General features: G+C 57.4%; 9 protein-coding genes across 9 annotated transcripts; 1 reads left to right on the top strand and 8 right to left on the bottom strand.

The window, feature by feature from the left end:
* Positions 1–62: 62 nt before the first annotated feature.
* BXZ73DRAFT_98078 (uncharacterized protein) lies at positions 63–2,683 on the bottom strand (the record flags this gene model as incomplete). The annotated part of the gene is made up of 14 exons (XM_048027583.1): positions 63–146; positions 211–339; positions 654–833; positions 1,195–1,294; positions 1,350–1,381; positions 1,449–1,500; positions 1,566–1,641; positions 1,744–1,769; positions 1,826–1,923; positions 1,986–2,017; positions 2,256–2,277; positions 2,338–2,504; positions 2,563–2,597; positions 2,658–2,683. 14 exons carry the CDS (start codon positions 2,681–2,683, stop codon positions 63–65), a joined length of 1,059 nt encoding a protein of 352 aa, XP_047881170.1.
* Positions 2,684–6,857: 4,174 nt separating this feature from the next.
* Positions 6,858–7,058, bottom strand: BXZ73DRAFT_41766 (uncharacterized protein; the record flags this gene model as incomplete). The annotated part of the gene is made up of 1 exon (XM_048018835.1): positions 6,858–7,058. A coding segment is annotated over one exon (201 nt), but the record flags the coding sequence as incomplete, so codon positions are not given.
* Positions 7,059–8,518: 1,460 nt separating this feature from the next.
* Positions 8,519–9,368, top strand: BXZ73DRAFT_98076 (major facilitator superfamily domain-containing protein; the record flags this gene model as incomplete). Its single annotated transcript, XM_048027582.1, has 5 exons — positions 8,519–8,681; positions 8,736–8,854; positions 8,906–8,929; positions 9,050–9,143; positions 9,208–9,368. 5 exons carry the CDS (start codon positions 8,519–8,521, stop codon positions 9,366–9,368), a joined length of 561 nt encoding a protein of 186 aa, XP_047881168.1.
* A 982-nt stretch (positions 9,369–10,350) lies between these two features.
* Positions 10,351–13,188, bottom strand: BXZ73DRAFT_74883 (uncharacterized protein; the record flags this gene model as incomplete). Its single annotated transcript, XM_048022116.1, has 13 exons — positions 10,351–10,560; positions 10,628–10,776; positions 11,122–11,188; positions 11,578–11,749; positions 11,805–11,857; positions 11,904–11,955; positions 12,019–12,034; positions 12,093–12,142; positions 12,337–12,434; positions 12,497–12,528; positions 12,649–12,710; positions 12,784–13,012; positions 13,116–13,188. The coding sequence occupies 13 exons, from the start codon at positions 13,186–13,188 to the stop codon at positions 10,351–10,353; spliced, it is 1,263 nt and encodes a 420-aa protein (XP_047881167.1).
* A 1,784-nt stretch (positions 13,189–14,972) lies between these two features.
* BXZ73DRAFT_98073 (uncharacterized protein) lies at positions 14,973–15,909 on the bottom strand (the record flags this gene model as incomplete). Its single annotated transcript, XM_048027581.1, has 5 exons — positions 14,973–15,074; positions 15,140–15,274; positions 15,325–15,473; positions 15,530–15,683; positions 15,754–15,909. 5 exons carry the CDS (start codon positions 15,907–15,909, stop codon positions 14,973–14,975), a joined length of 696 nt encoding a protein of 231 aa, XP_047881166.1.
* Positions 15,910–16,880: 971 nt separating this feature from the next.
* BXZ73DRAFT_74882 (uncharacterized protein) lies at positions 16,881–18,785 on the bottom strand (the record flags this gene model as incomplete). Its single annotated transcript, XM_048022115.1, has 12 exons — positions 16,881–17,169; positions 17,225–17,256; positions 17,315–17,366; positions 17,429–17,494; positions 17,686–17,783; positions 17,840–17,934; positions 17,992–18,053; positions 18,130–18,131; positions 18,190–18,356; positions 18,416–18,469; positions 18,512–18,641; positions 18,663–18,785. The coding sequence occupies 12 exons, from the start codon at positions 18,783–18,785 to the stop codon at positions 16,881–16,883; spliced, it is 1,170 nt and encodes a 389-aa protein (XP_047881165.1).
* A 2,077-nt stretch (positions 18,786–20,862) lies between these two features.
* On the bottom strand, positions 20,863–21,780 carry BXZ73DRAFT_98071 (uncharacterized protein; the record flags this gene model as incomplete). Its single annotated transcript, XM_048027580.1, has 5 exons — positions 20,863–20,982; positions 21,045–21,244; positions 21,362–21,386; positions 21,467–21,559; positions 21,625–21,780. The coding sequence occupies 5 exons, from the start codon at positions 21,778–21,780 to the stop codon at positions 20,863–20,865; spliced, it is 594 nt and encodes a 197-aa protein (XP_047881164.1).
* A 183-nt stretch (positions 21,781–21,963) lies between these two features.
* On the bottom strand, positions 21,964–22,989 carry BXZ73DRAFT_98070 (uncharacterized protein; the record flags this gene model as incomplete). Its single annotated transcript, XM_048027579.1, has 4 exons — positions 21,964–22,282; positions 22,338–22,369; positions 22,434–22,485; positions 22,862–22,989. 4 exons carry the CDS (start codon positions 22,987–22,989, stop codon positions 21,964–21,966), a joined length of 531 nt encoding a protein of 176 aa, XP_047881163.1.
* A 239-nt stretch (positions 22,990–23,228) lies between these two features.
* Positions 23,229–26,778, bottom strand: BXZ73DRAFT_98069 (uncharacterized protein; the record flags this gene model as incomplete). Its single annotated transcript, XM_048027578.1, has 12 exons — positions 23,229–23,306; positions 23,373–23,542; positions 23,603–23,637; positions 23,691–23,787; positions 23,854–23,965; positions 25,622–25,713; positions 25,770–25,987; positions 26,037–26,131; positions 26,175–26,277; positions 26,341–26,458; positions 26,511–26,548; positions 26,597–26,778. 12 exons carry the CDS (start codon positions 26,776–26,778, stop codon positions 23,229–23,231), a joined length of 1,338 nt encoding a protein of 445 aa, XP_047881162.1.
* Between the last annotated feature and the right edge of the window lie 1,047 nt (positions 26,779–27,825).

Below are 27,825 nucleotides of genomic sequence, written 5' to 3'. Positions count from 1 at the left end.
CTCAGCTCCTCATGTGATAGACGTGCGAACCATTCCAAGTTCTTCGAGCCCGGGTACGTCTCTCACTCCGTGTCCGTCGCGGTGACGTCCGTCTCGAAAATGTACCCAACGCCGTCCACGCTCTGCGTGGTCGACGGTGACAAGTCCTGCACCCATGAAATAGCGTCAATCGGCCGCACATACGCATCAGGGGCGTAGAAGAGCACTCACAGCACCGGTCGCGACGCTCCGGCGACTTCGGACCGTGCACCGTGTCCCTCGCGGGGCCTTGTAAACCTGCGTGCGCGGCCCGGTCCCGAGGGCAGGCGGCGCGAACGGGGTCTCTTGGGATAGGTAGACCTGGTGATGGATCGGTGTATGCGCGATGAACGGAAAACTCACGGTGTCTCCTGGGTCCAGGCTCCGGTTGGCATCCACCCCACACAGCCGACCTCCGTCTAGTACGAGCAGGGAGGCGTGCTAAACCAATCCCGTTCCGTCGCCCACACTAGATGGAGAGAGCAGGGGCTCCGTCCAGGGGACCGGGGCGCGCCGCTGAAAGAAGTAGTACAGGGTTATGGTCTCCTAGTGGGGGTCGTCGAGAGACGGGGACTACCTGTCGAGAAGATATGAATCAAGTCAGTGCATGGTGTGTCGTGGGGGCGGGGACGGACGAGGCCTGGAGGATGCACGATCTGCCTCGTGTTCCAGCCGCCGGGGGCACCAGTGTGCACGATGAGCTTGACGTAGTCACCACCAGTGAGAGAGCAGCCAGACGATGTCGCGATCTCGGATACGCGCATGTCGGAGAGACGGGGAGGGGAGGAGTTTGGGTTCAGTCTTGGCGCCGGCGCCTTGGAGACGGTGTGGTTGGCATGACGTCATACCGCTACCATGTCTTCTGAGCAGTCATCTTGTGGTGACAAGCAACCACAAACATCACCACGACGCTTCCTAGACACAGGCATAACTTCGGGACCTAGATTACAGGCACGCTCTACATTCTCACGACTTCGATCCGATATGGTGCACGTCCGATAGTTGTCGTTCTGGGTTCATAGTCCGGAGCTCGAAGCCGTAATCGTCTTTCTTACTCCAGTCGCTCTCGCTCTCTTCTGTACTGTCCCAACTCACATCCGCGCCAAAAATTCGTGCAGAAGCGCCAGTCGCGCCGAGACCTCCAACGTGTCGGAATGCAAGCGAGCGCGAGCGCACCATGGCCGAGAGGTGTAATGTCGGGATAGTGCCGAAGCGTCCCCTCGTGCTCGCTTCGAATAAGTCGAGGATGAAGCGGCAGGTCAAGATCACCGTCATGCTGCACCGGAAGTTAATCAGCAGGGATAGCGTAGCGGAATAATGGGAAAACGCACGCGGTAAGCGCTCCGATGAGATTGAACAACAGCTGGAAAGGTAACATCAGCTTTCAACCTCGGCAGTGGGGGCATCAAGCGCATGAGAGGCAGCGTTACCTGCACGTTGTTGATGAACGCAAGGTTCATGATGTTGCCAACGAGGAGTGCACTGTCGGAAGTATGATGTGTGTGCGAACGAAAAAAAAACACGAAAGGGAGGGACGTATGACTTACGTGAAGTATGCGACACCGTTCTGAAAGAACGCCGTAGTGATTATCAGCCCCTGCTGTGCGGTTCCTCTACGCGGACCTGTATGCATCCATGTCAAGATAAGAACGATCAGGTCGCTGACAACCCCGCAGGAACGCCCGACGATGATCGCTGTTCGGTATCAAGTCAAGAGATGTCTACCGAGAAAGAAAAGCGATAACGGACCCCTGTGAAAGTAGGTGATTAGCCCGAGCGTGATTAATGATACACCTAGCCTACTCACTTGCGGAAGGACTCGAATTGCGAGAAATCCGCGTTGCACAAGGTGAGCAAGTTGTTGGGTCCTGGGTCGTAGGCGGACCGAGTCTTGATCGCTGCGTACTAGGCGAAGCCCAGGGTCGAATTGGACACATTCAAGTGGAAAAAAGAATGAGTGTGCTCACAAGCGAGGGGACGGCGTTCCCAGACCCTAGCACTAGAATGCAGAAGGAGAGGGGTTTGCGTTGACATAGCGCGTGCGCTCGCAGCGACGAGAACACTGCAGCATACCGCGATTATTCATTGTCAAATCTCAGCTCTCATCTCAAGAACCCACCCGCGCCGGACATGAGCATGACGGTGCCCGATAAAGAAAACCCCAGTGCGAGCCCGTTACATCTACGAGGCGGTAGCGCACAGATTAGTGTGCATTAAAGAAGGGCTGAGACGCGAACAGGCGCGGCCGCGTGCGTACATCTGCCATGTCAAGGGCGTCAGATGCGTCTAGACTTTGTCGGGTCTCAGGAATGCTCTCACTGGTGATGATTTTCCCGACCAAGGGAAGCAATCGAGGAAGGCGATAATGATGGAGACGAATGAGGAGTAACGTATGACGATATAGATCGCGCCTGCACTCGTGATCTTCCTGCTCCAGATGTATTTGATCTCGGCATCAAGAGTGAGGAAGTAGTCGTAGATGACGGCTGTGAATGAAAGAAGGGATCAGACAATTCAACTTCATACTCTAGGTGTACCACTTACCGACGGCTGTGGCCACCGCCCATTTACGCTCGAGACTATCTCGCGTATGTTAGCATGCGAACTCGTGGTACCATCTTGCAACAGTGTGTACGTACGTGATCAGAGCGATTTCACTTTCCATAGCTGCGACCAGCGTCGAAGAGGTGTGTGAGATCAAGCTGGGGCTGCGAAGCAGAGTTCAGGCGTCGGGGTGCTCAGTATGGCCGCAACCACGAACCAGAGTATTCTTATACATGACATTACGTACCCGAATATAGGGGCGGGCGAGCTAGTTCTTGGAGATTCCCTGATGACAGCTGGTAATAAATCAATAGAGGCATCGGCTTCCCGCCCATACGCGGTGAAGCTCGACAAAAGCGACGCTTGCGCGAGGCGGTCAGGGTCGCTCCGCTCCGCTCTACTCCGCTGCGCCACGGAGTAGGGTGTCGCTGTGCAAAGGGGCTAAGTGTGCCGATGTGCGCTTCCTCGGACGTCACCGAATTCGAAATCCGGTTGAGCGGTGCGAATGTGCAGATCAAAAGGAACGAAGGGCAAAGCCAAAACATGCACCACAGCCATCTAAAATGGACATCAATGCGCACATGCACCATGCGACTTGAACGACCGCACGGCTGAACGCACAAGGCTGGTGCGCAGGAGGATCTGAGTCTCGCGGCGCGGAGGAGGACGATCCGTAACGTTGTGATGAGAACCCGCATCCGATGATAGACAGGCGGGACGACTGACATGACTACCCTCCACTGGGACGAGCCAGGGCCCAGTGGCAGTCAGGTGGAATGCTACCAGACCCCAGGCCGTCATTCCTGTCCATCCCGGATGTTACGTGCTTTGTCGGAGGCGGGAGTGACAGCCCGTCGCCGTTGTGGAGTGGGAGACGGTCGTGGTCCAAGCTGAGTAAGTGGGTCGCGGAGCATAGGCGCACATGGCCTTTACGGCGCGCTTGCTAGACTTTGGCTAGCGCGTCTTCGGGCGCACCTGGAAATCCGAGTTCGCTGTCAGTCTCTGTGCATGCCGACGACAAGCACCAGCACTCGGGTGCGTCGAAAACCGCGCTGAGCAGTTCTTGGACGGGGCCGCTGAGCGCTGGGCGGCGGTCGCTCGACACGGGAGCGGCGACGCAGGCTGCCACACAAGGTTGTGAGCATTGGGTCGCCTCTGGACCCGCGTCCCGCTTCTGGCTCCCGGCTTCTGCGCACGCGGGGTGCTCGTGGACCTCCTCGCAGGTGCTTTCGATCGCGACGCGCAGAACTTGAAGCTCAGGGTATGGCGCTGGTACATTGTGGTCCGTGTCTCTGCGTCACCTTGATTTCGTTGCCCATGGCTGACGCGCGCGCATTTGCTTCCACAGCACGGTCTGTGGTATGAAGGTTTGTGTCATAGCTGGCGTGGCCCCGGCCGGGGGCCCTGAACGGGGCAGCTTGAAGCGATGGGGTGCGCACGAGTCACGATCGCGCATGTCCTCGCGAAGGGCGCTTGGGCGTGGCCAACACGTGACTCGGATTAAGTGCTAGGCCCCCGTGGACTCTCATTCCTCCGCGCTGTCCCATCCGTTCTCACTGTCTCCCTCGCCCGCTTTCAACACGACATGAGTGTCTCCATCCCGGCCGGGGCGGAGAGGCCTGTCTCCAGATTGGGGGGGGGGGGGTCGTCTCCATCGCTCCATCGAGCCATCTGGCGCCATCTGGAGACGCCGGAGACCTCCGCGTTTCCTGATGTGATGTGGGGGCCGGGGGAGTGAGGGAGCAGGGGTCGCGAACACGGACGGCTTGGACGTTCCAGAGGTCACTCAAGAATGTACATTATCCTGGTCGCCGCTCGCTTCAGGGCCTGCGCGAGGCTCCGCACCGCCTACTAATAAGCAGTCATTCTGTGGCGACAAACAGCCGCAAACATTACAACGACGCTTTGATAAGACACCTGCACAGGTATAGCTGTGGGATCTAACCGGCAGACACGTTCTGAACGCTCACGAATTCGGTACGAGAGTGTGCACATCCGATTTCTGTCGTTCCGGGTTTGTTTGTATGTTTATATCCTGTTTAACGCCCTGGCAGTGGAGGGCCGAGCCCTGCGGTAGGCGATATGTACAATAATCTAGATGAGATGCATATACGGGATGGCCGGTGACGTGTCTGCCCTGCGGAAACCGGGAAAGGCCAAAAAAGTCTAGCCATCGTGGAATCGAAACGAAGTGAGTGAGTGGTGAAGGGGGTGGGTGCGGATGCGAGAGCCGGGGTGAAGTGCCGGAGGGTACCATGCGTGACCTGGGCCTCGAGCTTCCGTCACGGCTTCAGGACGCCAGGGGTGTGCGTACTCTGAGTCTTGCCTTTTGGCCTCTGAGGCGAGGTGAGAGTGGGGGCCTCGCAGGTGAGAGTGGTGGATCGGGATGTGAGAGCAGTGGTGGCGACCGTGGATGTGTGGGTGGTGGGGAGCGGGACGAGCGGAACGAGCTGGAGGGGGCAATCTAGCGCGGGGGATGAGATTGGTAAAGTGTGATTATGTCCATGGAGGTCCGAGGAAAGGCAGCTTGCAGTGCAGTGGGAGTGCCGTCGACTCTGGTCGCCGGACGGCTCGCCCGCGACCTATTTACTTCCGCCGTGCGTTGTACAGGCGCTGCGGGTGGTCAAGCGAGCGCGGACGGACGCCGTCTCGGGATATCCTTCTTCATGCGGGTGTGTCACGTTTCGTTTTCCGTTCCTTGTTATATATCGATTAGCTTGGTCAGTGCGGGGCGGCGGTAGCGATGTGTGCAGTATGTAGAGTGGGAGGGAGAGGGTCGATGTACGAGGGGGGAGGTTGGGGCACGGGAGGGCGCGAGTCTGTCCAACTTAGTAGGAACGTCTACCGAGGTCTGGCGTGTCGTGGGTGGATCGTGCCCGCGGCAGGGGTGGTGTGTTGTTGTTGTCGGGCCAGGGCGAGATGTCGTTGAGGAGGTTGTCGGACCGGTGCTGTGCGCTGGCGTACTGTTCCGGGTTGACAGGCCGGAGCTCGAAGTCGTAGTCATCCGTGGTGCCGGAGACGCTCCTGCTGTCTTCTGTCCTGCGCCAGCTGACATCCGCGTCGAAAATCCCTCGGGAGGAGCCAGCTGCGGCGAGACCGCCAACGTGTCGGGACGCGAGCAAGCGCGAGGGCACCATACTGGGCATTGCCGAGAGGCGTACTGTGGGGCCGGTGCCGAAGCGTGTCCTCATGCTCGCTTCGAACAAGTCGAGGATGAAGCGGCAGGTCAACACTGCTGCCGTGCTGCACCGGGGGCTCATAAGCAGAGATAACGGAGCGGAATGGCGAGAAAACCCACCCGGTCAACGCACCGACGAAACCAGGCGAGATCTGGAAAGGTGGCATCAGCTTCGAATTCGGGTGCAGGTATCAAGCGCACAGTTTTACCTGGATGTTATTGATGAAAGAAAGTGTCAAGACGTTCACCAAGAGGAGGACACTGGAAGGTCAGTGTGTGAGCGACGAGAACAAATGCGGAAGGGACATACGGCTCACGCGAAGTATAGAACACCTACAATGTCGTGGATGCGTCAGTGTACAGACTACAATTACCCAGAAGAACGTAGTTACCATTCTCAAAAAATGCCGTTGTAAGGGTGAACCTCTGGCGTGCGCTTCCTCTCCACGGTCTTGCGTGTCTCCGCGTCAACACAAGGACCAGCAAGTCACAGATAACTCCACAGGAACGCCCGACGATGATCGCTGTTCGATATCAAGTCAAGAGGCGTCTACTGAGGGGGAAAGCGATAACAGACCCCTGTCACGAAAGGAGGTGATTTGGACCAAGCTTTGTTCACGATACACCTAGCCCACTCACGTGCGAAAGGACTTGTATCGCAAGAAATCCACGATGCACGTGGTGCTGATGCCGTTTGGTCCTGGGATGTGGCGGGAACGAATCTTGATCGCTCCATACTGCGCGAAGCCCAGGGTTGAGTCGAAGACAGTCAAGTTAAAGAAACGACGGGAATGCCACTCACAACCAAGGGGGCAGCGTTCGCAGACCCTAGCGCCAACACGAGACAGGAGATGGGTTTGTGTTTGCTCAGCGCGTGCGCCCGCAATGACGAAAACACTACGGCACACAGTTATCAGTCATTGGCAGAACTCAGGTCTCGAATCAAGAACTCACCAGCCGCGCCCACGACAACGACGGCACCCATTACAGAAAAAGCCACTGTGGTCCCGTTACACCTGCGGGGCGGGAGCGCAGATTAGTGCATCGCGAAAGAGCTAAGACGCGAACAGGGGCGGCCAGGTGCGTACATCTGCCACGTTAAGAGCGTCAGAAGTGCCTAGTATCTGCTGGGGCTCAGGAAGACGCTCACTGCAGATAATTCGCCGGGCCGAGGGAAGAGATTGAGGGAGATGACGATGTTGGAGGCCAACGAGGAGTAACGTGTGACGATGTAGATCGCACTTGCACTCGTGAACTTCCTCCTCCAGATGTACTGAATCTCGCGATCAAGAGTGAGGAAGTAGTCGTAGGTGATGAGCGCTGGGAAGGAGGAACGAGGGGTCAGACAGCCATATTCGTACTTCGGGTGCACCACCTACTGACGCCTCCAACCGTCGTCCACTTATTCTGAAGACTGGCTCGCGTATGTGAGCACGACAGATCGCGTTACAATCAATAGCTACCTACATAGGCTGACTGCCCATAGCTGCGACCTGCGTTGAAGAGGTGTTTGAGACCAAGCTAGGGCTACTGGGGAGGGCACAGGCGTCAAGCGAGTGCCCTGTATGGCAGCAACCAAGAACCAGAGCGTTCTTATACATGACGGTACGTACCCGAAACGCTTCGCGCACAGGCGAGTAAAGTAGACTTGACCAAACGCGGATATTCTTACGTGGTTGCTGAGTAGTAAAGCGCTAAAGCGGCCGATGTTTGCTTCCCCGCACGTCATCGAATTCGAAATCCAGTTGAGCGGTGCGAACCTGGATATCCAACGGAACGACGAGTAGAGTCGAGACAGACGTATGACAGCCACTTTGAAGCGAGCATTGATGCGCACCCGCGGGGAGCACGGCGCAGTTGAATGCACAAGGCCGGTGCACAGGAGAATGAGGGTCGTACGGTGCGGGCGACGATGGTGCGTAACAACTCGTTGCCGTTGCAGAGTGGGAGGGGAGAACGTTGAGGTCTGATACTAAGTCTTACGCGAGGGTGAATGTGATCGCGTCGCGGTCATGTGACAAAAGTGAGACGAATGCATCGCATCCCTACCCTAGAACTTACTTTACAACACCTGCATTCACTCCCCGTTGCCCCATCTCCCATCTTCCCAGTGCTGCTGTTTTATCAAGCCGTGTCATTACTTCCACATCACCCCCGTCAAATCACCTCGACGCCGATGGAGACGGACTTCAGTCTGCACGCGGCACGCCCACCTCTCCAGGTTTTCACCAATTCGCCCCTACCAATCGGCTCTCGACAAGATCACAGAGGACGTTTTAACTCCGGAGGTTGGGGTCAAACGAGATGGCGTGCCAACAAACGAAGGCTAAGGGGAGCAGCGCCTGGTGAGGATGCTGCTGGGCATCCGGATCCTGCATCCGTCTCAGTACGTGTTTTTGCTAGACGCAGCTTCTGTTATGTACTTTATTCTGCGCTATGAAGACCTCTGCCGATTCAAATATTCAACCTGTTGCAAGGGCTCCCTCAAAATGTGCTCAACGGAGACTCCAGCGGCATCCTCCTTCGCCTCGACGTTGCGCTTCTCATCCGTCCGTCCCATTTCAATTACAGGAGCGGGCAGGACCAGTTCGGAGGGTCTAGACATGGCTTGCGACAAGCCTGAAGTGAGTGTCTCAATCTCTGTCTTCCTCCGAACGCAATTGAGTTGGAACCCAAACTTTTATTCCCTACTGCCGTTCAAATACCGTCTTCGAACGCCCACGACCGCTGATATACCCCACGTTTCTCTATCCAGTCTTTGTTCGTGCTCTCATCATGATGTCCAGTACGGATAAGGTCTCAACTTCCGACCACCTCCCGCAGGTGGATCATGAAGCAGTCACTCAAGATGAGAAGGCTACACCCGTGGAGGAGAAGCATCTGGTGAGAAGGCTGGACGAGCGGATCATGCCTTTCATCTGCTTCTTGTTTCTATGCTCCTGTGAGTACTGTGCTTTACAACACGTTGTCATTTTTCCCTCATGGTTGTGGTCAGATCTCGACCGAGTAAATTTGGGCAACGCACGGCTACAAGGCCTCCCTCAAGATATCCTTGGCGGTGACCCCACTGGCGTTTTGTTTGACTGGGCCAGCTCCGCATTCTATTTCTCATTCGTATGTTGTCTGTATCACTGCTGAATCTTATCCTGATGCATCCGATTTTAGATTCTGTGCCCCGTGCCCCTCACGGTACTTTTCAAACTCTGCGCGCCTCGAGTTTGGTTCTGTTTCGTTGCTGTGGGGTGAGGAGTTTGTGCTGTCCTCATGGTTTGCACTTTTCTAGCGCATAAGCTGATATGGCGTTTCTAGGCGACGTCCTTCAACTTTGCCGGCGTGCTCGTCTCCCGCATCGCTCCAGGCGTATTTGAGGGAGGATTCGGTCCAGCCGTCCCTCTATACCTACGTGCGACCTCTCCTTCCGGTCCACTATCGGTGTACTAATATCACCGTGCAGCGTTTTGGTACAGGTCTCTGGCTTGCCGCATACACCGCCTGTGCAGGCATTGCGGGCGCGTTTGGCGGGCTGCTGGGGTTCGGGATCCAACACGCGCGCACCGCGATCGCAGACTGGCGGCTACTGTTCATCGTCGAAGGCGTGCTGCCCATCCTCATCGGGATGCTCGCCTAGGGCCGAGCGCGGACGCAGGGCAGGTGATCAACCGGCGTGAGTTGCTCCTCCTGCTCTGATCACAATATTTAGCGCATTATGGATCTTAGGACAGGTGTATGATGTGCTCCTGGACCGGAAGGTGTGTGCGCACACGGACCCGATAAAGTACCCCGTCTGAGTAGCTCTGCAGGTTCACTTAGGAGCATCTGGAAAACCGGCGAAGGGACGAACAGTACGGGAAGCCCGTGCGCGACGCCATGGCGGACACGCGCGAGCTCGCAGACAAGGTACGCAGGGAGTCGGTGTGCCTTGCACGCGAACTTACTCTAACCTCTGCCACAGGCTCACACATTTCGCTGCACGCCGTGAGGGGCGGCTCATGGCTGAGGGATTCGCAGTCAATGATGACATGCGGTCACAACCAGCTTCTAGCATTATGTGCGTCAGCATGTGTCGAAGCAGTACACGCCCCTCGATCAGAACGCTCGTCGCTGTTCTTTCGCTGTGTTGCGTTGGCTACGCTGCGATCGGGCTCGCGAGATTCGAGGGTGTTTAAGCAACAATGCTCTCACGCTCAACAAGCGCAAAACGCAAGGATGACTTTCTCAGTTGCAGAACCTTTAAAAAGGCTCCTCCTGGTTGTCGCGACGCCACCTAATCGACCACTCGGACGAGATCGACCCTTCCAGGATACTTGGCCAAGGACACCGGCCACCACGTCGGCTTCGTACAAAACAGACGTCCTCCCTCCCTCCCCCATATTTCCGTCCCAAACGTGCAAGCCATTCAGGCTGAAGGGCGTCGAGCGAGCACAGTATGTATGGAGGCGGAACGTACAGCAGACATATATCGCAGCTGCGGTGCCTGGGTAACTTTGCGCGAAGTTTATGGTCAAGTGGGAAAACCGCTATGAATATTGTACTGCTTGACTATCCGTGTCGATACATATCCAATACACCTCTGATATGAGAGAAGAACTACGATAGTTGTCCGTAATCATTCAGCGCACGACATCCCAAGAGACCTCACACCCGCGCTCTCCAGCGGTCGCGCCTTCAACCACCCCCAGCTCCTCCTGTGATAGAGGCGCGAACCACTCCCAATTCTTCGAGCCTGAGTACGTCTCCCACTCCGTGGCCGCCTCGGTGACATCCGTCTCGAGGACGTACCCGACGCCGTCCACGCTCTCCGTCGTGGACGGTGGTAGGTCCTGGACGCATGAAACGGCGTCGATCGGCCACACATATGCATCAGGGGCGTATTAGAAGAGTACTCACAGCACCGGCGGTCGCGAGGCCCCGGCGACTTCGAACCGTGCACCGCGGGGTCCTGCACGGGGCGGTGGAGACCCGCGTCCTCCGGAGCGTACGCGCCCCCGTCCCGAGGGCAGACGGTGTGAACGGGGTCTCCTGGGACACCGGTGGACCTTGAAATGGATATGTGTACGCGCAATGAACGCAGGATGGGGACGACTCACGGTGCCTCCTGGTTCCAAGGTCCGGTTGGCATCCTCCCCACACACCCAGTCTCCGTCTAGTACGAGCAGGGATGCGTGCTCAGCCCACCCTTTTCCGTCGCCCACACTAGATGGAGAGAGCATGGACTCCGTCCAGGAGAATGGGGCGCGCCGTTGAAAGACGTGTTATGGTCTCATAGCGGGGGCCGTCGAGAGACGAAGACGACCTGTCGAGGAGAAATGGCCCGAGTCAGTGCATGGTTCGTCGCGGGGGATGACGACGGGAACGCACGAGGCCTGGAGGATAGGACTCACGGACGAGACGGTGGATGCGCGCGATCTGCCCGTGTTCCAGCCGGGGGGCGCCAGTGTCCATGGTGAGCTTGACGCAGGCACCATCGGCGAGAGAGCAGCCAGACGATGCCGCGATCTCGGATACGTGAGAGACGGGAGGAGATCTAGAGGGCTGGGTTCGGTCTTGACGCCGGCGCGTTGAAGGCCGCGTGGTTGGCATGACGTCATACCACTACTGTGTCTTCTGAGCAGTCATCTTGTGGTGACAAGCAACCACAAACATCAACACGACGCTTCCGAGACACATGCATAGCTCCGGGATCTAGATCACAGGCACACTCTACATGCTCACGACTCCTATCCGAAAGGGTGCGCATCCGATATTTGTCGTTCCGGGTTCACAGGCTGGAGCTCGAAATCGTAATCGTCTTTCTTACTCCAGTCGCTCTCGCTCTCCTCTGAACTGTGCCAACTCACATCCGCACCAAAAATTCCTCCAGATACGCCAGTCGCGCCGACACCGCCAACGTGTGGGAACGCAAGCGAGCGCACGGCCGAGAGGTGTAATGTAGGGACAGTGCCGAAGCGTCCCCTCGTGCTCGCTTCGAATAAGTCGAGGATGAAGCGGCAGGTCAAGACCACCGTCATACTGCACCGGGGGTTCATCAGCGGGGATAACGTAGCGAAATAGCGGGTAAACGCACGCGGTGAGCACACCGATGAAATTGAACAGCAGCTGGATGAAAGGTAACATCGGCTGTGAACTTTGGTGGAGGCATCAAGCGCATGAGACGCAGTGTTACCTGCACGTTGTTGATGAATACAAGGTTCATGATGTTGACAACGAGGAGTGCACTGTCGGAAGTATAATGTGTGTGCGAACAGAACACACGCGAAAGGGAGGGATGCATGGCTCACGCGAAGTATGCGACACCTGCAACGTGGTGAATGGGTCAATGTACAGACTCAATCACACAGAGCGACGTGGTTACCATTCTGAAAGAACGCCGTAGTAATGCTCAACCCTTGTTGGGCGGTTCCTCTACGCGGACCTGTATGCATCCATGTCAAGATAAGAACGATAAGGTCACCGACGACCCCGCAGGAACGCCCGACAATAATCGCTGTTCGGTATCAAGTCAAAAGATGTTTACCGAGGAAGAAAAGCGATAACGAACTCCTGTGAAAGTAGGTGATTAGCCCGAGCGTAGTTCACGATACATCTAGCCTACTCACTTGCGGAAGGTCGCGAATTGTGAGAAATCCGCGTTGCACATGGCGTTGATGTAGTCGGGTCCTGGGTTGTAGTTGGCCCGAGTCTTGATTGCCCCATACTGAGCGAAGCACAGGGTCGAGTTATACACAATCAAATGGAAAAAAGAATGAGAGTGCTCACAAGCGAGGGGACGGCGTTCCCAGACCCTAGCACTAGAATGCATAAAGAGAGGGGTTTGCATTGGCACAGCGCGTGCGCTCGCAACGACGAGAACACTGCAGCATACCGCGATTATTCATTGTCATATCTCAGCTCTCAACTCAAGAACCCACCCGCGGCCGACAAGAACGTAGCGGTGCACAATAGAGAAAACCCCAGTACGAGCGCGTTACATCTACGAGGCGGTAGTGCAGATTAGTGTGTGCATCAAAGGGCTGAGACGCGAACAAGCGCGGCCGCGTGCGTACATCTGCCATGTCAAGGGCGTCAGATGCGTCAAGACTTTGTCGGGTCTCAGGAATGCTCTCACTGGTGATGATTTGCCCGGCCAAGGGAAGAAGTTGAGGAAGGTGAGGATGTTGGAAATCAATGAGAAGTAACGTATGACGACATAGATCGCGCCTGCACTCGTGATCTTCCTGCTCCAGACGTACTGAATCTCGGTATCGAGTGTGAGAAAGTAGTCGTAGTTGACGGCTGGGGAAATAAGAGATCAGACAATTCAACTTCGTACTCCAGGTGTATCACTTGCCGATGGATCCGACCACCGCCCATTTCGTCTGAAGACTAGCTCCCGTACGTGAGCATGCGAACTCGTGGTACCACCTTGCAACAGCTAGTACGTACGCGCTGAGGGCGATTTGACTTTCCATAGCTGCAACCAGCGTCGAAGAGGTGTTTGAGATCAAGCTGGGGCTGCGAAGCAGGGCACAGGCGTCGAGTGCTCAGTATGGCCACGACGAAGAACCAGGGCGTTCTTATACATGATGTTACGTACCAGAAACGCTTCGGGTAGGGGCGAGTGAGTTAGTGTCGACTAAACTCGGAGATACCCTCATGGAGACGGCGCTGCAGAGAAGGGCGTTGCTGCGTAAAAAAAGACTAAGTATGCCGATGTGCGCTTCCTCCCACGTCACCGAATTCGAAATCCGGTTGAGCGGCGCGAAATAGAACGAAGGGCAGAGCCGAAACACGCACCACAGCCATCTAAAGTGAACATCAATGCGCACATACACAATGCGACTTGAACCACCGCACCGCTGAACGCACAAGGCTGGTGCACAAGAGAATCCGAGCGTTGCGGTGCTGGAGAGGATGATCCGTAACGTTGCGATCAGAATCTGCATCCGATGATAGACAGGCGGGACGACTGACGTGCTTTCAAAGGGTGACTATCCTTCATTGGGACGAGCAAGTGACCGTCGGATGGAATGTTACCAGACCCCTGGCTGTCTTCCCTGTCCATCCCGGATGTTACCGTGCTTTGTCGGAGGCGGGAGTGACAGCTCGTCGCCGTTGCAGAGTGGGGGGCGGTCGTGGTCCAAGCTGAGCAAATGGGTCGCGGAGCATAGGCGCATATGGCCTTCAACGGCCTTGAGCCGCTTGCTCTTTGGCTGGCGCGTCTTCGGGCGCACCTGAAAATCCGAGTTCTTCGCTCTCAGCCTCTGTGCATGCCGTCAATGAACACCAGCACTCGGGTGCGTCGAAAACCCCCAACAGCCATTCGGGGCTGTCAAAGCCCCGACCAGCGGTAGAACGCGGAGCAGTTCCTGGACGAGGCCGCTGAGCGCTGAGCGGCGGTGGCACGAGACGGGCGCGGCGAGGCTCGCCCCGCCGGCGGATGCAGGCTGCACGCCGCTGTCGGGGTTGAGAGCAATGTTGGATCGCCTCTAGACCCGCGTGCCCGTGGACGGCGGTTCGTCTCCTCGCAGGGAATGCTGACTGCTTTCGACGCGCAGAACCTGAAGCTGGTGTGGTGCTGGCTGCGGTCCGCGTCCTCTGTCTGCGTCACCTTGACTTCGTCGCCCATTGCTGACGCGCGCGCATTTGCTTCCACGGCGCGGTCGGCGGTATGATGGTCGGTGTTGCAGCTGGCGTGGCCCCGGCCGGGGGCCCTGAAGGAGACAGCGAAGCGAAGGGGCGCTCATGATCCCGTAGTTCGGAGGGGCCCTGACCTGCCCTGACGCGCGCGGATGGTGTCCTGTTTGGCGTCCTCCATGGCGTCATGGCGTTGGTTCGCTTGCGCACGTGTCGCTCGGGGGGACGCGCATGCCGTTGCGCCGGGACTTTACCGAGCCCCCACGTAAGATGTTTCCCCCTGTACCTGTAGTACCGTGCTTCTGTCAATCGCGATGTTGATTTGTCTGCAACGTGTGTGCATTCCACAGGCAGGTATGGCAGATGATGGGCGGGAAAAGGGAGAAAAGAGGGGAGGACGGAGGAAGCAGATGGGGAGGTAAACAACAACAGCGGAGGGCTAAAGGACTGATGGCACAGTGACTGAACATTGAGCGTCAGCGAGCTGACCTACGGGGAATGAAGAAAGAAGCACGAACAGGACGAGAGTGCGACTCCCTAGCCGCCGTTTTTTCCTCTCTCCTTGTATGCGAGGTATATCTGGGAGTTTTTTGACTGGTGAATCATATACTCACTTGCTCTAGCTACTGTTCATCAGATGCGCCAGCGGGTAAAGGTCGTCCTTGCCCAGTAGAGCGATCATGATCTTCGGTGCACCTTTGCCTTCACGACTCGTCAGCTGCTGGAATAAAGCACACATGAACGATCAGCCGTTGTGTTCAAGGAAACAGGGCAAGGAAAACGCACAGCGTGTCGCCCAGCTGCTGCTTCCGCCAGTTCACAGGCTCGTCGAGCAGAGAATTCTTTTGCCTTCACAATCATCGCGTCGGGCTTCGACAAAGGCAATCCTGTGGCCTGGTTCGAGCTGATGAGCTCCAGGATCTTCGTCGCCAGCGTGCGTGCGTGCGTGCGTGCGAGGCGGTTGCCCACACTTGGTGCCGCGCCGGGGTCGTGGGAGCAGAGCTTGCCGCTGCGCGCCGCGACTCTGCGAACGAAGGCGCGTTCGTCTTGCGCTGCTGAATGGAGACTGCGGGCGTCTGTTCTTCCGTCTCGTCGACCTCGAATGTGACTCGCTTCACGTCTACGATCTGGGCGCGAAGGACCTCCACGTTGAGCACACACGTGGCGCGCTCGCACTTCGGGAGTCGGTGAGGTCGGCAACTTGCTGCGGCGAACACGCGGTCCCGCTCGGGTTAGGGGCGGGGATCGAGCCTCGGGACGGGTCCGCGGTGGTGTTGATAGCGTGGCGGGGATAGAGAGCGGAGTAGGAGGTGGACACCGTGGCGTTGGGCTCAAGGAGTCGGGATTTTGAAAACCTTGGGTCGTCGGCTGAGCTCTCCAGTGAGCACTTTTTTGCGTACAACGGGCGGCAAAGCCGAAAGATCGTCGTAGGTTGAACGTTTCACTCGGTGCAACCTGATGGCATGCTTCAGTACGACCTTGGGGTGGAAGCGGCGGTAATGCATACAGGTGACTCTGATCTTGCCTCTCGTGATGGCTGAGTGGAGGGGAACCATGGGCGGCACCGGAATGACTACTGAGACTCCGCCAACCCGCATAGCTGTCGCCTGCTTGACTCGCTGTCGGGCTCGTTGCTCCGCTGCTGCCGCCGCGGGTGTGCCCGCCGTTCCCTCCTAACGGGGTTCAAGCTTCTCTTGACGGTGCCGTCTGAGCGCGTGAAGACGCACCGAAAGATGCTTGTTGCTCAGCTGCTGTCCGAGTCCAAGATCCGATCGTCTCCCACCTCACACAGCCGACCTCCGTCCAACACAAGCAGGGATGGGGGTAGATGGACCTGAAGCGGAGGCGGGGTGGGCCCGTGTATGCGCGATGAACTGGGGACAGAGACGACTCACAGTGTCTCCCGGGCCCAATGGACGGTTGGCATCCGCCCCACACCGCAGATATCCGTCTAGTACGAGCAGGGACGCGCGCTCAACCCGTCCTGTTCCGTCGCCCACGCCAGAAGAAGGGAGCATGGACTCCGTCCACGAGACCGGGGTGCGCCGTTGAAAGAAGTACAGGGCGTTATGGTCTCCTAGAGGGGGCCGTCGAGAAACGGCTCGAGTCAGTGCAAGGTGTGTCGCGGGGGACGACGACGGGAACGCACGAGGTCTGGACTCTGGAGGATAGGACTCACGGACGAGACCGCAGATGCACATGACGTGTTTCAGCCGCCGGGAGCGCCAGTGTCCATAGTGAGCTTGACGTAGATACCATCGGCGAGAGAGCAGCCAGACGATGCCGCGATCTCGGATACGTGCATGTCGGGGAGACGGGAGGAGAGGGTGTGGAAGAACCTGGGTTCGGTCTTGACGCCGGCGCCTTCAAGGCCGCGTCGTTGGCATGACGTCATATAGCTACCACTGTGTCTCCTGAGCAGTCATTCTGTGGTGACAAGCCACCACAAACATCATCACGACGCTTCCGAGACACATGCATAGTTCCGGGATCTAGATCACAGGCACACTCTACATGCTCACGACTCCTATCTGAAAGGGTGCGCATCCGTTTGTCGTGCCGGGTTCACAGGCTGGAGCTCGAAGCCGTAATCATCTTTCTTACTCCAGTCGCTCTCGCTCTCTTCTGTACTGTCCCAACTGACATCCGCGCCAAAAATTCCCTGGGGGGTTCCAGTGGCGCCGAGACCACCAGGGCGTCGGAACGCAAGCGAGCGCCCGGTCGAGAGGTGTAATGTAGGGACAGTGCCGAAGCGTCCCCTCGTGCTCGCTTCAAATAAGTCGAGGATGAAACGGCAGGTCAAGACCACCGTCATACTGCACCGGGAGTGAATCAGCAGGGATAATGTAGCGGAATAGCGGGAAAACGCACGCGGTGAGCGCACCGATGAGATTGAACAACAGCTGAAAGGGTAACATCAGCTTTCAACTGTGGCAGTGGAGGCATGAGACGCAGCATTACCTGCACGTTGTTGATAAATGCAAGGTTCATGATGTTGACAACGAGGAGTGCACTGTCGGAAGTATGATGTGTGTGCGAACAGAACAAACGCGAAAGGAGGGACGCATGGCTCACGCGAAGTATGCGACACCATTCTGAAAGAATGCCGTAGTAATTTTCAGCCTCTGCTGTGCGGTTCCTCTACGCGGACCTGTATGCATCCATGTCAAGATCAGAACGATAAGGTCGCTGAGAACCCCGCAGGAACGCCCGACGATGATCGCTGTTCGGTATCAAGTCAAGAGATGTCTACGGAGGAAGAAAAGCGATAACGAACAACTGTGAAAGGTGATTAGCTCGACCTTCATTCACGATATACGCAGCCTGCTTACTTGCGAAATGATAGAAATTGTGAGATCCTTATATCGCAATTGGTGAGGATGTTGTTGGGTACTGGGTTGTATGTGGCCTGAGTTTTGATCGCTGCATACTAGGCGAAGCACAGGGTCAAGTTCGACACACGGACGAAAAGATTAGAGTGCTCACAACCGAGGGGACGGCGTTCCCAGACCCCAGCACCAAAATGCAGAAAGAGAGGGGTTTGCACTGGCACAGCGCGTGCGCTCGCAATGACGAGAACACTGCAGCATACCGCGATCAGTCATCGCCAGATATCAGCTCTCAGCTCAAGAGCCCACCCGCGCCGGACATGAGCATGGCGGTGCCCAATAAAGAATACCACAGTGTGATCGCGTTGCACCTGCGGGTCGGTAACGCAGATCAGCGTGTGCACTGCAAAAGAGCTAAGACGCGAATAGGTGCGGTCAGGTGCGTACATCTGCATGGCAAGAGCGTCAGAGGCGTCTAGTCTTTGTCAGGTCTCATGAAAACCTCACTGGTGATGATTTGCCCGGCGAAGGGAAGAAGTTGAGGAAGGTGAGGACGTTGGATACCAATGACGAGTAACGTATGACGATATAAATCATGCTTGCACTCGTCACCTTCCTCCTCCAGATGTATTTAATCTCGCTATCAAGAGTAAGGACGTAGTCATAGAAGACGGCTGGGAATAAGAGAAGGCTTCAGAGCGATTCAAATTCGTACTCAAGGTGTTCCACCTACCGACGGCTCCGACCACCGCCCATTTACTCTGAAGACTGGCTCGCGTGCGTGAGCCTGTGAGGTTGCGTTGTCATATTTGCAGCAGCTAGTACGTACGAACTGAGAGCGATCCGAGCTTGACTGCCCATACGTCGAAGAGGTGTTTGAGATCAAAGCCGGGGCTGCGGAGCAGGGTAGAAGCATGAAGAGAGCGCTCTGTATGGCGGCGACCAAGAACCAGGGCGTTCTTATACATGACGTTACGTACCCGAAACGCTTCGGGTAGGGCGGGCGAGTTAGCCTCGACCGAGCTTGGAGATTTCCTCATGAAGACGGAGCCGCTAAGAAGGGGACGACGGATTGAGTCGTGATACGCATCATGTACAGCCATTGGAAGTGAACATCAATGCGCACATACCCACTTTTCACAACCGCATGGCTGAATGCACAAGGCTGGTGCTCAAGAGAATCCGAGTGTTGCGGTGCGGAAGAGAATAATACGTAACATTGTAGGAACCATCTGCATCCGGTGACAGACGCCTCTGACACAGGCGAATTCCGCACCGGGACGACTGACGTGCCTTTAAAGAATGACTATCCTCCATCGGGACAGGCAGGTGGCATGTTACCAGACCGCTGGGTGTCTTACCTGTCCATTCCGGATGATACCGTGCTATGTTGGAGGTGAGAGAGTGGTCCAAGAACACTGACGTCGAGCACCGACCGCCTGATCGCGGAGCATAGGCGCCCAGGGTCTTCTTTGAGCCGCTTCGAGGGCACCCGAAAGTCCGGCCCGTCCGCCCGCAGGCCTCAGTACTTCAGTCTCGATCCATGTCAACGACAAACAACAACGGTGTCGAACAAGCAGCGATCTTGGCAGGTCACATAATCCACCCGACATGAGCCATCCAAAGACTTTCGAGGCACGTAGGAGCAGTTCCTGCACTTGGCACTGACGAGGACTCGCCTCGCCAGCACTGCCCACTGGCAGATGCAGGCTGGTGCACGCCGCTGTCGAGGTTGTGAGCATTGGGTCGCCGGGCCCAAGATCCCCGCGCCGCTTCTGATTCCCGGCTTCTGCGCACGCTTGGTAGTCGTGGACGGCGGCTCGTCTCCTCGCAGGCAATATTGACTGCTTTCGACGCGCATAACTTGAGGCTAGCTAGTACTAAATGCGATACGTAAGCGCCCATTGTACATGTGTCACCTCGGTTTCGTTACGCATGGCTGACGCGTGCGCATTTGCCCCGACAGCGCGGTCTGCGATATGGAGGCCAATGTTGCAGCCGGCGTGGTCAGGCGTGGAAGGGGAAGCGAAGCGAAGGGGTGCTCATGATCGCCCACGCGCGGACGGCGTTTGGACGGCGTCCTCCACGGCGTCCGTAACGACGTTGATTCACTTGCACAAGTGTCGCTCGGGCGGACGCGCATGTCGCCGCGCGTGGACTCCACCGAGCTGCCATGTAAGATGTTTCCTCTTGTACTTACCTGCAGTGCCGTGCTTCTGTCAATCACGATGCCGATTGTAGTCTACTCACTTAAAGTTAGCACACACGTAGCGTAAGGACCGCCTGCCGCTCGGCCCTGACGGGCGTTAAACAGGAATTCAACAATGACGACGATGCGGATTTATCTGCAACGCGTGCGCAGTCCAGAGGCAAGTATAACAGATGATAGACGGGAAAGGGGAGAAAAGAGGGGAGGGCGGAGGAAGCAACGGTCGTACAAGATTAGCGCGTGGGGAGAGGTGCTGGGCATGCAGGATGGACGATTGGAAGAGGGATAAACAAGCGAGGGCTAACGGACTGACAGTCCATTAGATGGTAGAGGGACTGCATTTTGAGTGTCGGCGAACTAGTCTATATGGTATGAAGAAGGGATCACGAACAGGACGAGAGTGTGGCTCTCTAGCTGTAGAACATGGGGCCAAACTTGAGCGCTTGAGCGGTAGTATTTTCGCTTGTGTTCGCTTGAGCCGACTGCTCGTTCCTCCCTCCTTCCGGAAGTGAATGCAAGGCATCTCTGTTGACCGGCCATTCGTACGCTTACTTTGGGCAGCTTTAGCAAGAAGCGCTTTCTCCTTGAGCACGACGGGTACTAAGCTGTTCACCAGATGCGCCGGCAGGCGAAGATCGTCCGACTAGTCCGCTAGAGTAATCGTGATCTTCGGGGAACCTTTGTTCCCGAATGATTTCACGATTCGCCAGCTGTTAAGAGGATGCGCGGATGAACGGTGGACGTTGATCAGCGATCGTGTTCAAGTAATCGGCGCAGGGAACACGTACAGCTTGTCGCCCAGCTGATGCTTCTGCTAGTTCACAGATTTTCCGAGCAGAGAATTCTGCTGCCTTCACCACCATTACGTCGAGGTTCGACGGCGGCGGCCCCGTGTCCTGGTTCGAGTTGACGAACTCCAGAATCCGATCCGCCACTTGCAGACGCGCGAGCGAGGCGATTGTGTACACCTGCTACGCCGGGGTCGCGGGAGTACTAGGGCTTTCCGCAGCGTTCGGGCCGCAATTGGAGAGCGCAGGGATGTGCGGCGACTCTGCGAGCGGAGGTGCGTTCGTCTTGCGCGGCTGAGGCGTCTGCGGCACCGGCACGGTGGAGGCTGCGGGCGTCCGTTCCTCCGTCTCGTCGACCTCGAGACCTTCGCGTCTGCGATCTTGGCGCGAAGCGCCTCCACGTTGAACAAACACGTGGGGCGCTCGCGCTTCGGGAGCGACATGAGTGGGTCGACGAGGTCGACGACTTGCGGCGGCTCAAGTCGCGAGAGTGCGGCGAACGTGCGGTCCCGCTCGGATTGAGGGGCGGCAACGGAGCCTGACGGCGACTCGACCCGCGGCGGTGCTGATAGCGCGGCCGGCATTGAGAGTGGGGTGAAAGGGTGGTCAGGGCGGATGCATTAGCGTTGGGCTCAAGTCGGGAATCTTGCGAGGCGGCAGAGCTGTCGTCTGCTTCACTCACTGTCAGGCTCGTCGCTCCGCTGCTGCTGTAAGGGCGCCCGTCGTTCCCGCCGAACCGGTGCGCAAGCTTCCCTTGACGAGGCTATTTGGGCGCGTGAAGACGAACCGTAAGCTGCTTGCTGCCCGGGTGTTGTCCGGGTCCAGAATCCGATCGGCATCCACCCACGCAGAGTGGGGGCCGTCGAGAGACGGGGACGACCTGCCGAGGAGAAATGTATCAAGTCAGTGCATGGTGTATCGTGGGGGATGACGACGGGGACGCACGAGGCCTGGAGGATAGGGCTCACGGACGAGACCGTAGATGCGCATGATCTGCCCCGTGTTCCAGCCGCCGGGGACGCCAATGTCCATGGTGAGCTTGACGTAGGCACCATCAGCGAGATAAAAGCCAGACGATGCCGCGATCTCGGATACGCGCATGTCGGAGAGCCGGGGAGGGGAGGGGTTTGGGTTCGGTCTTGGCGCCAGCGTCGCGGCGTGGTTGGCATGACGTCATACCGCTACGATGTCTTCTGAGCAGTCATCTTCTGGTGACAAGCAACTACAAACATCACCACGACGCTTCCGAGACACAGGCATAGGTTCGGGATCTAAATCACATGCTCACGGCTCCGATCTGAGAGGGTGCGTCTCCGATATCTGTCGTTCTGGGTTCATAGGCTGCAGCTCGAAGCTGAAGTCGTCTTTCTTACTCCAGTCGCTCTCGCTCTCATCCGTGCTGCGCCAACTGACATCCGCGCCGAAGATTCCCTGGGGGGCTCCGGTCGCGCCGATGCCGCCGGCGTGTCGGAACACGAGCGAGCGCGAGAGCCCCGCGCCGGGCGCGGCCGAGAGATCTAATGTGGGGACAGTGCCGAACCGCCCCCTCGTATTCGCTTCGAATAAGTCGAGGATGAAGCGGCAGGTCAACACCGCCGCCGTGCTGCACCGGGAGGTGATCAGCAGAGATAAGGGAGCGTGATAGCGGGAAGACGCACCCGCTCAATGCACCGACGAAATCGAGCGAGAGCTGGAAAGGAACCATCAGCTTCGAGCTTTGGTGGAGGTGTGAATCGCGCGAGGTACAGTGTTACCTGGATGTTGTTGATCAAGGCAAGGTTCGCGACGTTCACCAAGAGGAGGACGCTGGAAGGGTAGTGTGTGAGCGACGAGAACAAATACGGAAGGGACATACGGCTCACGCAAAGTATAGAACGCCTACAATGTCGTGGATGCGTCAATGTACAGACTACAATTACCCAGAAGAACGCAGTTACCATTCTCAAAAAACGCCGTCGTAAGGGTGAACCTATGGTGTGCGCTTCCTCTCCACGGTCTTGCATGCCTCCACGTCAACACAAGGACCAACAAGTCGCAGATAACCCCACAGGAACGCCCGACGATGATCACTGTTCGATATCAAGTCAAGAGGCGTCTACTGAGGGGGAAACCGATAACGGACCCCTGTCACGAAGGAGGTGATTGGTCCAGGCTTCATTCAGGATACGCCTCGCCCACTCACTTGCGGAAGGATAAGAATTGCGAAAAATCCACGTCACAGATGGCGTTGACGCCGTTAATTCCGGGGTTGTAGGTGGCTCTATTCTTGATCGCCATATACTGCGTGAAGCCCAAGGTTGCGTCAGACATGGTGGAGTGGAAAAGGGGGTGGGGGTGCTCACAACCAAGGGAACGGCGTTGGCAGACCCTAGCGCTAAAACGAGGCAAGAGATGCATTTGCGTTGGCCCAGCGCGTGCGCTCGCAATGACGAAAACACTACGGCACACAGTTATCAATCATTGGCGGAACTCGGTCTCGAATCAAGAACTTACCCGCCGCGCCCATAATAATGACGACACCCATCAGTGAAAAAGCCACCGTGGTCCCGTTACACCTGCGGGGCGGTAGTGCGGATTAGTGTGTGCACTGCGAAAGAGTTGAGACGCGTATAGGCACGGCCAGGTTCCTACATCTGTCACATTAAGAGCGTCAGAGGTGTCTAGTAGTTGTCGGGGCTCAGAAAAACTCTCACCGCTGATGATTCGCCCGGCCAAGGGAAGAAATTGAGGAAGGTGAGGATGTTGGAGGCCAATGAGGAGTAACGTGTGACGATGTAGATCGCACTTGCGCTCGTGATTCTCCTCCTCCAGATGTACTCGATCTCGCGATCAAGTGTGAGGAAGTAGTCGTAGCTGATGAGCGCTGGGAGCGAGGAACGAGGGGTCAGACAGCTCAAATTCGTACTCCAGGGGCACCACCTACAGACGCATCCGACTACCGCCCACTTATTTTCAAGACTGGCTCGCGTATGTGAGCACACCGGCTCGCGTTATCATCAGCAACTACGTACGTCGGCCCTTGACTGCCCATAGCTGCGACCGGCGCCGAAGAGGGGTCCGAGACCAAGTTGGGGCTGCAGAGGAGGGTACCAGCGTCAAGTGAGTGCTCTGTATGTCTGCGACCGAGAACCAGCGCGTCCTTATACATGCCCAGACGTTCATGAGGTTACGTACCCGCAGCGCTTCGAGCGGGGGCGAGCAAGTTAGCCCCGCCCCAATTTGGAGATTCTTCCATCTTGACGTCGCCGCGGACAAGGAATTCGAACTCCGGTGGGGGAGTACCAACCTGGAGATGAAATGGAACGATGGTTAGAGTCAAGTCAGGGCAGCGACTGTGAAGTGGATATTGTATACACACCACCTGTGAGCGCGACCACGACCGCGGCGCTGGAAAGGCCGATTGACGGATCCAGGGAGAATCCGAGTCTTGTGAGGGTGTGGACGTAACACTGGCGACATGGCAGGTGTCGAGAGTGCCGATGATGACAGCTCGAGTGATCCGAAAATAGTAAATCGTCGCTGCTATCGACCGCCCAGCTGATGCGCCGCGCAACCGCCCACGGCCTCGGTCGCCACTCCTCGGCCTTGCCCGTCGGCTTGGGCTTCTTCGGGTCCAACACCGGCACTCGGGATGGTTGCGCGGAGATCTTGAGACGCCGTGGACGACGAAGGGCGGGTACCGTCGTTGCGCACACAAATGCATGGTAACGTAGGCGAGCGTGGGCCAATTGGTCACAGGGGTGCGCTGACTACGTTAGCCTTCCTGTGCTTACGGTCGACCGCATACCTGGTGTGATGATGCATACCCTCGTAGACTGCGTACCTCGAGCCTATTCCTCAGTCGGTACGCATGACGCACAATCCCCACTGCATAGGGCGTACCTCGGCGGCGGGTCCATAACGCATACTAAAATGAGGAGTGCTGTTGGGCGCACCAGCCAATCAAATGCAGGACGTTGGCCTAGAGGAAGCGCCGAAAATCAACGTCATTGGGATCATTGTGAACGAGGCACTCGGCCGCGCCCGCGGCATATGTAGTCTATCGCAGTGTGAGATACCATGCACAGTTGGTGCATATGAAGGGGCAGGCGTCGATGCATTTGTCATGCTGTCTCCCTACGGGCGCGTTTCTCGTAACGAATACCGGAGAGTTGGATCTTCGCCGCCTCCGCGGCCAGCCGACCCCGCGGGTCGCCGTTGAGTTTTATTTTCGTGCGGGCTAGACGTGCTCTTCGAGAGCGCATATAAACCCTTCTGCGTTAGTACTGGTAAGCCCTAGGCTTCCAAGAAGCGCACGCACGGTGTGGTGTTTCCGCGTACCAACGTTCGTCGCTAAGCGGGAGAAAGCGTCGAGTAAGTGGTGGGGAATGGACAGACCGTTCCAACCGTCTACGTCGCGAGGGACGCGTCAGAACCGGCGTAAATGCAGAGCGGAATGGATGCGCACGATGCTGACAAGGTCGCGAATTTTTAACGCGGAGGGATGGGTTTGCCTGGGACTCTGGGAGTCGTGAGGCGGATGGGGTGCACTCCGGAGGCGGATGGAGGCTTCGGGCTGTCCCCAGACGGTGGGCTTGTCGCGGTGATCACTGATGAGCACAATTGAGTACTGAGTCCAACAGGGCGCGCCGCGCAGGCGACTCGCGAGCCACGTGGTTCCTCAAACGGCTATGGGCGCTACATATATGATGTCCAGTGGCCGAGCCCGCTTCAGTACTTGCTCAGTTGTATGAACCATTGCTCATGCTAGGTTCGATGAGAACCAATTAACGGGGCTGCTGTGAACCACCCATGATCGACGGTTACGCGAGAAATGCTACGACGACAAGAATCAGAGTCTTCACGACGCGTTCAGAAACAAACTCGCGGAACTATTGAACTCCATCCTACTTCCATCTCGGACATATTGGCGCGGAGAAAACCCTCCATCCGCGACGCTTACGGAAGCCTGTGACTCGTCCCCCATCTGGAGCTCGCTCGGAACATACTCAGAGACCTCCGGGGCCGCAGCAATCGACAGCAAGTTCGGGTTACCTACAAAGCCACGCGTCAGCTCGCATTTCCTGGCTTCACCACAGCGGCGCACTCACGATTACCGCTGTACGCCCCGCTCCCGTCCGCCACTTCCTCAGCGATTTCAACTCCAATGCGTGGCGCGGCGACCTGCAACTCCGGCGCGTTCCCGCTCGTGAGTACAAGCGGCGCCCGCTTCTGGCGGAGCCGCCGCCCGTCGGAATCGCCCTCGCGCTCGTCCGCGCCGTGCCGCCATATCTCAAAAAGCATGTTCCCGTCCGCGTTGAAGACGGGGCTCGCGAGCGCGTACGCGTCCACGCCCGCGAGTGGGAAGCAATACTTACCGCCACGCGCCCTCACGCACAAGCCCGTCGAGGTCGACCCTGCACGGGAATGCGTCGGCGAGGAGCTTCGCCGGGTCCACGAGCGTCGCGGACCGCTCGAGCCCGGCCAGCGGGATGGCATCGGGCCCGATCGCGTACGTGGCGGGGGACGGGGTCATGCGAGCCGCCGGCGTCGACCCTGATCGTGTTCCCGAGCGTGTGGACGGTGACGTGCGTCGACCAGCGGACGGACGCGCGCGCGCTGTGAGCGGGATGGGATTGGTGAGCACAGTAGGATTGATGGGCACAGTGGGAGCGGTGGGACGAGAGACGGGTCTTCGTGTTCTGCAGCCAGATACCGACCTGGACCTCGTCGCCGATCCTGATGCTCAGAGCGCCCTGCTTGACCGCGGTCGGGAGCTCCACATAGTTGCGCGTGGCGCCTGATGGGTCCTGTTAGCACCCTGCGCCAACCGAGTCCGACCGCAAACTCACAAGACACGCCGCGAGAGGTGTTAGTCGGGTTCGCGTTGCTGCGCTAGTCGTACAACTGCCAGCGCTCGCTGTGCTCCCAGAGGTACTGGAGCGTGCCGTCGTCCGTCGTGGGCTGGATGACCCATTGGGCTGGCCACTGCTTGCGCTGCCCGTGGCCGGCCCAGGGCACGAGCTGGGCTTCGCGGGAGTCGAGCTGCTCGAGGGCGTCCGCGCGGTGCGGGGCGAGCGTCGTGAGCACGTTGACACGCGCGAGGAGCGCGAGGACCATGAAACGCGCCGCGCGATGGTGAGTGGAATGGGACGCACGTATGAGAAGCGCAACGTTGAGTTGACCCAATTGAAAGGGATGCCGTTGGAGTCTTCGTTGATCACATCTCGAGGGAGCCCTTGCAACAGGTCGAATCGGCCGAGGTCTCCATAGCGCAGAATGAAGTCAAAGAAGCAGCGTCTAGCAAAAACACGTACTGAGATGGATGCAGGATCTGGATAGTCTCCCCTAGGCCAACCTTCAGGATCCGGATGCCCAGCAGCATCCTCACCAGGCGCTGCTCCCCTTAGCCTTCGTTTGTTGGCACGCCATCTCGTTTAACCCCAACCCCCGCAGTTAAAACGTTCTCTGTGATCTTGTCGAGAGCCGATTGGTAGGGGCGAACCGGTGAAAACCTGGAGAGGTGGGCGTGCCGCGTGCAGACTGAAGCCCGTCTCCATCGGCGTCGAGGTGATTTGACCAGGGTGACGTGGAAGTGATTACACGGCTTGATGAAACAGCAGCACTGAGAAGAAAGGAGATAGGGACGGGAGGGTGTTATAGAGTAAGATCTAGTGGAAAGTGTACACTGTACAACTTCACGGTATGACACATTTGTCTCACTTGTGTCACATGACCGCGACGCGATCACACTCACCCTCACAATTTGGTTGATCATCGATCAGGCGCCAACTTGCGAAAGCACACAGGTTCTCCTAGCTACGTACTCTTGGCTCCACTCCTTCCTGGCGTCCTGCCTAAAAGGCGTGAGACGTGCGCATCGCTCGGCGCAGCTCCTTGAGGAACGTGAGACCTCGAGACAACCTCTGATTGGACAGGGACACGCGGTGGGAGCGATCTAGCCGAGTCTAGCCGCCAGCTCTACGCAAGTACTTCCACCCCCAATCCACCACTTGCTTCTGCTCTCCATCTACATCCTCCTCCACCTGTCTGCCATCTTGCTCTCCACTACGAGTCGTGGGCCCCTTGTTCACCGTGTCCCCGTCACAAAGCCTTCCCCAGCCCAACAACAACCTTTTGCTCGGCCTCGACTTGGAGACACAATCC

This window comes from Epithele typhae (genome assembly GCF_022376455.1).
Source record: "Epithele typhae strain CBS 203.58 chromosome Unknown BXZ73scaffold_6, whole genome shotgun sequence".
Taxonomy (NCBI): domain Eukaryota; kingdom Fungi; phylum Basidiomycota; class Agaricomycetes; order Polyporales; family Epitheliaceae; genus Epithele; species Epithele typhae.
The sequence above is the reverse complement of the archived record's forward strand: the minus strand, read 5'-3'. Positions and strand labels throughout refer to the sequence as shown.